Raw genomic sequence first — 13,024 nt, forward strand, 5'->3', positions numbered from 1 at the left:
ATCACTTTTTTGGGCATTGTGGCGCATTTTGCGGGCTAAAATGTGTTTTAGCCCGCCCGCTGAAATAAACCAATGAAAAGTGAGAATCCAACAGTCGTACGATATAAGTAGGCAATCAAACTCGTGAAGCCATTACAATGTTCGCGCCGTTTTCCTGCAGCGTTGGTGAAAGAAATGATGGCGCCATTTTCATGCCCAAATCATGGCTGAAAACACAGTAGACAACGAAGAAAATCTACATTCTCAATCTTCTCAACTAAAGGAAAAAGATCTACAAAAGCTAGAGGCTGATTCCGTGCCTGTAAACACCGAAAAAGAGACCTCTTGGGGTTTAAAGAAGTTTACTCAGTGGCTAGAGAAGCTAAAATAAGCTGTGATCTTCACACCGTGAGCCCTGCTGAACTAAAGGGAATTCTGCGAAAATGTTTTGCCGAGGTGAAAACAAACAAGAAAACAGATCTCACACCAAGGGCTAACCCAAAAACACTGACCCCCGGTCCGCGGATCCCCACTACGGACTGGGTCCGCGGACCACCCTACGGACCGGACCAAGGACTACCCCTACGGACCCCCTCTACGGAGCACCCCGAAAATAAAATAAAAATAAGAAACAAATATTTCACTCATGGGTTGTCAAATAATTTACTCGTGTCGGCAAAATTTCGAACGTTACAGTGTACAAATGTAACATTCTTGGGTTTAGGCTCAAGCGCAAGTTATACCATTATATATTGCCATTTCTTTTGCTGTGGCCATACAGTATATTAATGAACGGGAAGCCTCCAGGAAGCCTCTGGAAAGCCTTGACATTTGTGCTCTTTGCCCTCTGCCATTTTCTTCAGCTCATTCTCGCGTTGATTTGTGAACTCGTTCCAGGCTTCATAATTTGTTCAGCGGAATTACAGGTACAAACAAGCTTCAACAACCTAAAAACACACCTCCCATAGCCCGATTGAGCCACGAATGAAAGTTAAGAACTTTCCTTCTTTTTGTCATTGGCATCTCCTTACACTGAAAACAGCTTTTAGGCATTTTGGGGGGGGAGGGGGGATGGGGGAGGGGGCGAGTTAATTACATTTGCACAGTGTAACACTCGAAGTTTCGCCGATATGAGTAATCCATTAGACAACGTATCAGTGAAATATTTATTTCGTATTTTACACTGTTTTGGGGGGTCCCGTAGAGGGGGTCCGTAGGGGTAGTCCGGGGACCGGTCCATGGGTAGTCCACGGACCCGGTCCACAGTGGGGTCCACGGAGCGGGGGTCAGTGTTTTCGGGTTACTCCACGCCAAGTGCCTTGACTGGTATACGAGCTGCTATTCACCGTACAATTACGGGAAAAGCTATTTCAAGGTCGATAAACATCTTGAAAAATGTCGATTTCACACAAGCGAACAAGATGTTTGAATTCGTTTGTGAATCATATTACAAGCGCGGGAACCCTAAACCACAACACAAGAATCCAATTGAAGTTGGAGATATGGCGAAATTGAACTCGTAGTTTTTGAAATGACTGTCCAGACAAGCTCCAAGAATTTGTGTGGTTCAACCTTTGTTATTATTTGGGGCGGAGAGGAAGGGAAGGTTGGCGCGAACTTACTAAGAACCCGCTCAAGTTCAAGCACGACGATCAAGACAAAGAGTATATCACTATAAAGCATACAGAACAAACCAAGAACAATCAAGGTGGTTGTAAGCAGAAACACCAAGATTACACTGATGTGAGAATTTATGGGTTACCCGGTTCATCGCTGAAATTGATGCTGAGTAAACTTCACCCTGATTGTGAAGCCCTGTTTCAGACTTCGTTGACAAAGTTCCCCAAGGCGGCAGAGTGTTGATACAAGAACGAGCTCTTGGGAAAGAATTCGATCGCCCAACTTATGCCCAAGATTTCCAAAAAGGCTGGACTTTCCTAGGTTTACACAGCATTTGCCTAAGGGCGCCCACTATAACAAGTCTTCACCAAGCCGGGGTTGATGCAAAGCAAATTTGCGCCATTACAAAGCATAAAAACGAACAGAGCTTGATGTCCTACATAAAGGGGTCTCTGTTAAGTGCGGACCGGATGGCCGCCGACGGCGGATGGCGGATGTAAAAATGCGGTTGATAAAATGCGGATGGAAAAATGCAGGTGACAAAATGTGAATGATAATATAGACACGAGGGGAAATAAGTTTACGATGTTTTCTTACATTCTGAGTTGTAAAATTAGGCCGAGACTCCTGGCCTGAAGAATTCATAGATCGAAACATTTTTTACTCCGGTTATGAAAAAAGTGAAATTAAAAGGAAAAAAAAAAACGAAAAATAACAATAATAATAATAATAAAAAAAAAAACACGAAAAGACTTTGATCAAGGAACAGTAGTTATTCAGACTCCGTCTTTTACCACATCGAAGGACTTCAAAATAACTGAAACACTTCTACGGTCACAGATCGGCTACCCACTGTACCCTTATTGACAAGTTTGCTGGGCACACAGAGCGTTTGCAGCAAAAGACTGTGCACAACACGTGTGCAAAGGTGTCTCTGTCACAGGTGGACTGCACAAGAGCCATGGAGTCGCCCGACAGCGGCAATTCTGACTGAATCTATCTTTGTTTCGAAAAGGTGAGTTGATGGATTTAATCTAGTCGATTAAACTTCGACCTTAACTTTATTTCTCGAAATCTTTGCTAACCATTTCCCTTTTTGCTTGTCTAGTGAAAGCGCCGGTTCATCTTCCGATCGGCAGGATAATAAGACCTTTGAAAATGGAAGGTAAGAGCGTTTTACAGCTTTTGTTTCTGAACAGATTTCATGCCATTACAATAGCGGAAACAAAACTTGAACACAAGGAGGAAACGTTCTTAAACTTTTGCAAAGAGTTCGTTTTGGATGTGCTGCAGCTCATACAGTTTACATAGCTGTCGCACTACTGCAAGGCAACTTTAAAACGTAAAATCTGTGATTTATTTGAAAAAACTTTAAGGCCGGACTGGAAAAAAGGACGAATTGGGAAAAGTAAAGAAAATGTTAAAAAGAAACCGAAAAACTCTTTTAAAGTAACAGTCCGCATTAAAGCCACAAAGAAACTTCAGATAAAGAAGTGCTAAAAATAGCTTTGCACGCCCTTTCCAGCGAAACCCGTCAAAGTTCGTTGGATTTTTCACAGACACAACGGAATATATCAGAGATATATTTTGTTTGGTGTTTCAACCTAGGAAAGGTCAGTTACTATTGACACTACAGGGAAATAAGTTCGCCCCTTGTATCCGGCACGGCGTGGGAATCTACAAAAACCTAGGGCTAATTTAAATCTGTCCCAAAAGTACATAAACAATAGCCTCCATTTGGCGCGAAAATATGCTCGGATATTTGTCCGCGGACATTATTTGTTCTGAGAAGTGAACAGTTTTCCGAGAGCGTAGCTCGAGAAAAACTGTGAGCTTTGAGGAACAGATAATAACCAAGGACAAATATCCGAGCATGTGTTCGCCCAAAATGGAGGCTATTGTGTTTATTATTTTTCAAATCTTTTTCGCAACGCACGCAGTTTTGAAAATTGGGCAATATTTAACAATTATTCCATGAAACCGCGTTGGATATGAAGTGATAAATAACCAACGAGCGCGTAGCGCGAGTTGGTTATGATCACTTCATATCCAACAAGGTCGAATGGAATAATTGTTTTAGTATATTCTTAATCGGGTTTTTGCCGCCGATTTTTATTTCAACAATTTTACAGAGCGGAAAATTTTTAAACTTGGCGCACTGTTTTCCATATAAGGTAAAACTCCGACTAATGGCTCATAGTCGGAGTTTTTGAGCCAATCAGAGAGCTAGAAATGCAATAGTCGGAGCTGAGAATATACTAATCTCTGATATTCCCCAGTTTCAGCTGGGGAATATTCGGTCACGTGACGTGTTTAGACCAATCGCGCGCGAGCAAAAATATTCGATGGATTATAACCATCAATTTTCCTAACTGAACATATGGAAATTCCCTATACTAGCCATAACAGGAAAAAATGGTTTATGATGATCGAATTCTGTTCAGGGATATTCTATTTCTGCCTACCCAAAATATCGTAAGGTATTTTTCCCTTGTCCAGATTTTATCATCCGTAATACGGTTACCGCATTTTGTCATTCTCACATTTTATCATCCGCATTTTTCCATCCGCATTTTGTTATCCGCCTTTTATCATCCGTATTTTGTCATCCGCATTTTACCATCTGCATTTTATCATCCGCCATCCGCCATCCGCCATCCGCCATCCGCCGCCATCCGGTCTGCACTTTACAGAATCCCTACATAAAGATTAAAGAATAGCTCAGCCTCACAGAAACGTGCTTGCTCGGACATTCTTCGTCGTCCGTTTCTTTCAAAAGAAGCTTCTGATGTGAATGCCGCGTGTAGTAGCTCCATGGCCGGTGGCGAAGTGCATGTAGTTTTGCGGCTTCAAGCCAAACGCACATTGATCAACGAATTATGTCACTTAAGCATTGTACTATTAATTTCAACACCTACAAATAAGCTTTGTCGAACTTTCCTTTCATGTCTTCTACAATTTTTGAACACTCAAATGGCAAGATTTCGTAATTTCTAGCCACCTATTGTGCATTTTCATTGAGTGAAAAATAAAAGTCATTCAACTTGTAAATGCTCACATGATTATTCAGACTGTTTTGTTGTCATGTTTTTCAGTTTTTATTTTCTCAATGCACTCCAGAGTGGTAATAATAGCAATAGAGTTTATTTTCTTGGGCATAAATATGTTTTGGGCCCTTCTCAGGCTTATTTCAGCCCAGCAACTCGGGCTAAAATGAGTCTGAGTCGGGCCCGCGCACATAAACTCTATTGTTATAATAGCGCCCGCTATAGCCAAAGCCACGCTTGCAGTAGTCTGTGCGCGGATTGGGCGGGTCTAGTTTGTGCTCAGAATTTCTTAGATTATACGGTGTACTGCGGATGTTAAATAAGTTTTGCAGGTACGCCGGGATAAGCATCCCCCTCCCCAATTTTTCAGTTTAAACATCAACATCGCCTTAAGTTTTCTCTGCCGATTTTCTACATTTAGCGAGAAAATGAAGAAACTCTATCGTTAGAAATCTGATTTTTTTGCAAAATGTATTGTCGAATTCCGTTCTTTTTAGCTCTTCGTTTATCTCTGCGGCGGTTTCAAATGCCTCTGAAGGGTTAAGTTTTGTGAAAACATCACTGGCATCATTTGGAACTATTTACGCAACATATCCACTTCTAAAAAATATGACAAAGATCTTTTACCTCCGTTGACTCACCTCTCTTATTTTTTAACTATAAACCCCCCAAGACCATGCTAAATTACGTGTGCCAATTTTTTCAAAATCAGGGTAGTTTTGCACACGCTTTATCTCTGAAACAAAGTCGGTGACCCCCACTCTTTATTTTTGTTGTTGTTGTTTTTGCATTTCTGACACAAGTATCTCATTATCTGAGTGCGGTAAAAAAAATTAAAAACATCTATCTACTGGAAATTTTCGCGCGAACGTCGTTAAGGTAACTTTGAGTTTATCCCAAACAGATCTACAATAGCCAAAGTGGGGTAAATTCAACTCTTGGTAGAACTTGGAGAGCGGTACTTTTAGAGACGAATGGTCTTACACGTTTAAGGGCGCCTTTGGTCTATATACCTTGTCCATGAAAGTTGTTCGTCAATTACTAAGCCAAGTGATTTGGCTTCTTTAACTTTTTCGATCGATTTGCCGGTCGATCTCAATATTAATTTGGTTATTCGAGAGAGCAGTATTCCTTGATTTAACTCAATTACCATAAATTCGGTCTTAGCAACATTAAGGCTTAGCCTATTGATTATAAGCCAGAAAATAAGTTTTCTTAGCTCTGAGTTAACGACATTTTCAAGGTCAGCTATTGCACTGGCAGCGTAGGTTATATTTGTGTCGTCAGCGAACATCCTCGCAGAGGCTGACCTTAGGCAATTTGGCAGATCATTAATTTAAACTAAGATTAGGAGTGGTCCAAGGTTGCTACCCTGTGGAATACCACAGGAAACTGGGGCAATAGCCGACAAACGGCCATTTATGCTGCATTTTTGGCTGCGGTGGCAGAGATACGATTCAAACCGTTTGAGACTACTCGTGTCAACACCATATCTAAGAAGCTTCTGTGTGAGGAGGCTATGGTCAATGGTGTCAAAAGCCGTTTTGAGATCGATAAAGATAACACCATTAACCAGGCTATTGTCAATGTTGACCGACGGGCTATTTGTGGCTTCAATCAATGCAGTAAGTGTACTGTGTAGAGATCGAAATCCAGATTGGTAGTGAGTTGATAAGTTATTAACGGTAAAATACTCGTAAAGCTGGGCGTATATAACTATTGCGTAAAATTCTGTGACTGTAGGAATGATAGGTATTGACCGGTAGTTGATTGGCTCGTCCCTTTTTCCCTTCTTGAAAATAGGGGTCACCCTTGTAAACAGTTGCCATTCAGTTGGAAAAATACCAAAGCTAATCGAGTTTGTAAATATTTGTGTGAGCGATGGTGCGACTATGTTGGCAGCCATTTTAAAAAATTTACTTGGAATGTCATCTAGGATTACAGCTTTCCTTTCATTTAGTTTAAGTAACAGTTTGTGAACTATGCTCACTGTCGGAGCTTTCATAGAAAACGTAGTTTTCGTTGGTTCGATATAGGACTCGGGTTCCACGTTAAACGACGGTATTTCTGAGCCCAGTCTCTCACCAATGTTAGAGAAATGCAGATTTAATCCCTCGGCTATTGCAGAAGGTTCAGTTATAGGTTTTGCCCCAATTTTATTTTCCGAAATATTCCTTACCTTGTTTGGATGTCGTGAGAACAAATTGTTAATTAAATGCCACTTTTTTCAATCCTAGGATTTGATTTACTGGACCCAAGATTTATAGTAAAATATTTCCGCTTGACCGTCTTGATTTCGTTATTTGTGTGGTTACGGGCACGTTTGTATTGATAGCATACCATGGTCAGGGATAAGAAATTCCGGACGGCGTTAAAAAACCAATCAGATTGCAGGATTCGTTACAGTGCCCTCTTGGAAAAATATAAATATATGTTATTTGCCGGCGAGAGGTCCATATGGAAATTATCTTTACATGAGCGCGGTCTTGAGTACGGCCCGAGGCCGAAAACCGACGGATGGTTTGCCTACGGCAAAATTTCTCTCGAGGTGGACCGTCCAAAACCAGCAAATAACTTTTTTCGTGTTGTTATGTTGTCAATAAATTTGAACTACTAAAATTAATAGCAAAATAATTTTGGAATCGCGAAAAAACGCAGAGTAGAAAAAAAAAATCTAGATCTTTCAAATTTAACTGCTTAAGATTTTGAAATCGCGAAATTACATTGATAAGGAGTAAAAAAAATGGCCAGTCAAAGGTAGGCTTGTTGACAATTGTCTTTGTTTTCCTGCATATTTGCTTCCAAATAGTAAATTCGCTTTCCCTCTGGGTGCTTTCATTAACTAAATCCATGTCTTTACTATTTCCGCAACATTCTAAAACGTTGAGGTCATCACGATCTGGTTGGATCGTCACTCTGTTTATATTCCGCTTTGCAGGCCTTTGGAGCAAGATCAGTACACATGCCTACATGTTAAGGTTTCTTGTGTTGAGCTGGAGATTGCATATACATACGTATTTCCATAAAAAAAGACGTGTCACTTTCTAATCTGCACACGAGGATAGAACGAGGCATGCCTAGTGTAGGTTCGTTTTGTATGCATCAGCTGTACATTCATGTAGCATAATTCTCTCTCGGCTTAGTTTACACTATACATCAGTGTTACACGTATTTTTATTATTTAATTATTATTATTATTATCATTATTATTTCATTTTATTTTTTACTTTGTATGCGTTTGTAATTTCGTTTGTTTACATGAGTATTTTACCTAAAACATACATTATTTGTCTGCACTGGTTTGTAGAACGAGATATACATTGCACGCGTTCGTAGTTTTATTTGTGTCTATGAGGGTATCGCTTAAAATGTATCACATGCCTAAAAGTATATTTAAGACTGCTTTCGTTCATAGAACAAGACATACATTGCATCATTTTATTTTTTCATTTCTTTTGTTTTGGTTCAATAATGCGTGGTTTTATTTTGTTTGCACACGTGTTTCCCTTAAAACGTATCATTAGTTAAGTCGACTTCTTGAACAGCAAATTACGTCGAGTTGTTTCGGGTTGTGACGACTCGACGTCCCTCCCTTCTTTCAAGCGGCAGAAGTGCACTTCAGATGATTCTTCTGGTGAGCATATTCAGACTTCTTGTCGTGTAAGGTATGTTATCTTCCGGTAAGAATAGCTTCACATTTTTCAGGACATGATTTCTGCGAAGACGGCTCGACTACACATAGACACGACTCCACTCACTTACAATGTATTCGACATTACTGAAAGTGATTTGGAAAACTCTAAATGTCTTAAGCTTTCAGTCACGTACAGTAAATAAACTTCAGTCACGTACAGTTAAGAAAAATGAAAATGCAAAACCGTCTTTTGTCCATGTGGAAAATTTTGAAAACACCCTCTATTACCAAGTTCAGTCCACTTGCGTCAGATAATATCTCTGAACACGATAAAATAAAGACATTTTTTTCCCACCGAATTCTACGTCAAACTTTGACTAATACATTTTTTCGGCCTTAAAGATAAATCCAAACTGACTAGAGTTAACTCGTACTAAAATGCAGTTTTTCGTTCGTGTCCGAAAATAACAACAGCACTAAACACACTGTAAGAACTTTGGCAAAATTTTTAAGCTCCGCGCATGCGTGTCAGCTCGTGTTCCCACAGAATTTCTCGTTCTTGTACACTTCCACTCGTGTTGCTACAACCCGATAGGAACACTGAAACAGTCTTTCATTTTCTAGATAAAATAATCATAAAACCCTTGGGTTTACCTATCATAGCAATTGTCCAACCTTTCGAGAGGACAATTCGGAAAATGCAGAACCATATTACAACTTGAACGATGTAATTAGAATTAAGCAGTTACTATTTAAAACGTTCATCGATATACTTACAGTTCGTCCAAGTTCACCAAACCGGAGAAAACATTCTCTGTCAAATTCCGAATATTATTTCCCGATAAGTTTCTGTAATAGGCAAAAAAAACAAGTAAAACATGTCTAGCATTAACTGTGAGACTAAGAAGACTCATTGTAGTATTATAATAAAGGTAAAGGGAAGTCTGCATACGAGCCAAGTGGCCCACCAGGCCGCAGCTTATCCCGGTTTCTGTCGCATGAAGCGACTAGTAGTATTTCTATCCCCCCCCCCCCCCTGGATGGGACGCTAGTCCATCGCAGGGTTACCCCCAGCATTAAGTTCGCCGGTACCCATTTATACCGTGCCTGGGTGAGCGAGGCACTGTGAGAGTAAAGTGTCTTGGACAATAACACAACACAATGTCCCCGGCCAGTGCTCGAACCCAGACCGCTCGATCCAGTGACGAGCGCACTAAACATGAGGCCACCGCGCCTCACAGTATAATAATAAAGTTACATTTTATTAGAATCGATCGTACACCATGCGTCGAACTTACAACCGCCTTCACAAAAACCGCGTTTGAACTCCCATACGACCTCTGCATTTACTCATTCCCGTTAGCACACATTTCCGTAAGCGGCCGTAGATAATTTAAGGTCTCACCGTTTAGAGTTAGTTTCCTTTGTTTTTAAGCTCCTGTAAGCCGACATCCGAAATGAATTGGGCCTGACTATGAAAGATAGTCATAACCATTTGTAAACTGCGTCACTGCATTTTGTTGCACTGAGACTGTTAAGAGGGTATTGATGAGGGGTGGTGGTGCAAATGTCAGTTTTCAGTTAAAATGTTATTCATTTGTTAGTTGTCAGTTAAATTTTGGACCATTTGTCATTTGTCAGTTAAGTGGATGTTAATGACTAACTAAATACCTTGCATGGCTGAAACCTCTGCTATTTGACCCCTTTTAAAAACAATACAGTGGAACCCCTATCAAACGGCCACCTCGAGAGCAGAGGGAAAAAGTAAGTGTAGAAAAGTGGCCGTTATGGAGAGTTAGGGGTGTAATATGACACCCGTTTTATCGGGATGCAAAATTTCTTTTAAAAAAAGAGAAATGCTTACATTAACATAAAAATACGTGACACATTTTAAAAATATGTCAATAAAACAGAAACAGCAAGAGATCAAAGAAAAGCGGTACGGTGCAAGATTTGTGACCATTTACAATTAGAAAATGGGTTTTGTATACGCTGTTTGTCAGTCGCCGACGGTCTTGTTTAATTTCGATTTTCCCTGACTCCTGAAGGGCGTGGCCTTCAATTGAGGAATATGTAACAAATAGTATGAGGATGAAATTGGAAATGATTAATAATAACAGACTTAAAAGAAAATTATCTTAATAGAGAACTGATAGTTTCGATCTATAAACAATCTACACAACTTTAACATCGAGCAGTTACAATTACAGTCACAGTAGGTTACAGTAATAATATTTCCACCGAAAACAATACACATTTTCAATAAATTTCAAACGAATAAGAATGTCTAATCCTTTTTCTCATGCAGTTTTTAGTAAATCTGACTACAAATGTCAGTTGTCAGTTGATTTTTTCAGCTATTTGTGAGTTGTCAGTTATTATCATTATTATAAATTTAAATTAAATTAAATTTTTTCGACAAATGATAATAGACAAATTTATAAGGGTTGTAAAGAATGAGTGTAATTTGTAATTATTATTACCAAAAACTTAAGGGACAACAGAATTTCTGAATTTTTTACCAGATACATGTAAGATTAAAGTTTGTATGGAAAAGTGCCCAATAAAGTTTGTTATTATTGTAAAAAAAAATTATTATAACTATTATTATTATTATTATTATTATTATTATTTTGGCCATTTGTCAGTTGACAGTTAACTCCATCCAGAGCCTCTGTTAATGTTTATGCTGGTTGCAATTATGATTTGTTCCTCTAAATTCCAAAGGACCAGTCCTGATACTTTAGTATACAGTTCTGTGTAGAAGTCATCGCCATTATCGCGGCATTGCACAGGGATATCAAAATAATGGTACATTTTTTTTTTTTTCTTTTTACATTCCAATTTTTTTTTTTTATTGCTAACTGGGTAAGCTCCCATAGGTAAGCCGCTGTGTGTATCCTTTATACCTCAAATCGCTGCTTACGAGAATCATTGTCATAAGCGACCAGCTTCAGTTGCGTCCCCCAAGAGTTTTGAGTTACGAGATTTTCCACTGTATCTATTCCGCCATTGTTCCAATCTGTTTCAGCTGTCTTGTCCTTAAAATTTGAGGCAAGTTCAGGGTTATTTTCTCCATGGCAATTAGTCTTATTGTGTTTTTAGGAGAAAAACCAAAGGTATATTCTATTAACCAACCTCCCCGGTCCTCTATTGAACACCTATTTAACTTGGAAGAAGGCGCGAAGGAAGACTCCAATTTTTTTTTCGCTAAAATGAATCTACTTGTTATTTGAAATACGTCTGGCAAAAAATTTTGGATTCGGTTAAAACCTCGATTTTCTGTGCCCCAACGAAATCTCGAAAATAGCACCAAAACACCGCCGTTTTGTTTTGCGACCGAGTTTGAGGAGAATGGGTCCAGCGGCTGTTGCGACGTCTACCCAGGAAGTTGAATATCTCACTTCTTCTCATTTCCCGCAGGGTGGTGCAATACACATTCGAAAAGTGAGCAGAAACGCCTTCCAGACGTTCTATCGGCTGTTGCAGCAATATCCCATATTTAAAGAAAGAAATACTGTACAATTTATTGACGATGATCGGTCATTATATTACATTATAATAAAGTTTCCATATAACGCACGCTCTGATTGGCTGAAACAGCGTGCTTTATCAGAGAACAGAGCACTGGTTGATGACGGTGAGTTGGCTTCCAAATTTTTGCTTCGGAATTTTGACAAATTTGACCCAAATTAAACATCCCCTGTGACTCAGACAAACGCAGTGGAAGTGAGCTATTTTTCTGCAGTAAATATGGCTCACAGAGACCATTGTTAGCAACAGTAGTGTTAAAACTGTACTAAAATAACAAGTTTTGCTAGATTCCCGCCGACAAAACATGTACAGCTGTAGCGAAGTAAACAAATTCTCAACCTAAACAGTGCTTCGATAAAGAAATTATATTTGTTACGAAGGCCGAAATTATACTGAGAAGTAAAACAACGACAGAAAACAACCATTGAACTGTCCCTGTTTATGATGAGAAGCTTTATTTTTGTAAATTTACAATTGAAAATGCTCAATTGCTCAAACAACACTTACATGCAGTCTAGTAACGCTCGTTCTCAGGTCAACTCAGCGAAGTAAACCGACGAGTAGTCAATGCAAAACTTGCTCTGATATTCTCTTCAGTGCTCGGAGTAGAACCAGTGGGAGCCGTTAAGTCTTTCTAACTTTTACGCTAGATCGGGCAATCTTGTTGCATGCGGCTACAAGCCGTAAATAACTGTAGCTCCCTTCAAATTCAACTCGGTTTTTTGAGCTCCGCGTTTCGTAATTTCCACTGGAAAAGTGCACGTTTTCATGGGCCACAATACGGTCGGATTCCTCTGGACTATAAACGGTTACCTGTCTTCAGATCCGTATTTAAAAATTAACTTAAAAGCGAACTTTGAAGGCATCGTTCTTCTCTCGAAAGCCGCTCAAACTACTCGAAACTGAAAGTTTAGCTGAAGTGCTGTTTGTGATTGACAGCTGTCGCTTCGTTAGCAAATCAGATTATTTGAACAATTCTATCAAGGATTGTGATTGGCTTATTTTAGTGTGCTTTATCAGAGAACAGTGCACGGCTGACGCCACTTTTGCTCGTTTGGAAAATAAAGTTTGGTTTGAAAATTCAGCCGAATGCGTGGGGAAATTATCTGATTCCTTATCATAAAACAAATAAAGAAGCCTCGACCGTGCTCTGTTCTGTTGTAAAGCACTTAGGAAGCGGTAGAGTACTCAAGAAGTAGGGAAAAACACT

The 13,024-nt window shown here is 39.5% G+C and overlaps 1 protein-coding gene across 1 annotated transcript in view; it reads left to right on the forward strand.

Moving 5' to 3' along the window:
- The first annotated feature begins 202 nt into the window (after positions 1–202).
- Positions 203–13,024, forward strand: part of LOC145501639 (uncharacterized) — a 16,649-nt gene continuing 3,827 nt past the window's right edge. Inside the window, exons 1-5 of the mRNA XM_081481069.1 lie at positions 203–301; positions 843–905; positions 1,434–1,498; positions 2,543–2,614; positions 2,708–2,764. Of these exons, the coding sequence (XP_081337195.1) occupies positions 203–301; positions 843–905; positions 1,434–1,498; positions 2,543–2,614; positions 2,708–2,764 (356 nt within the window). The remainder of the gene's footprint in view (positions 302–842; positions 906–1,433; positions 1,499–2,542; positions 2,615–2,707; positions 2,765–13,024) is intronic.

This window comes from Orbicella franksi, chromosome 10 (assembly GCF_964199315.1).
Source record: "Orbicella franksi chromosome 10, jaOrbFran1.1, whole genome shotgun sequence".
Taxonomy (NCBI): Eukaryota; Metazoa; Cnidaria; class Anthozoa; order Scleractinia; family Merulinidae; genus Orbicella; species Orbicella franksi.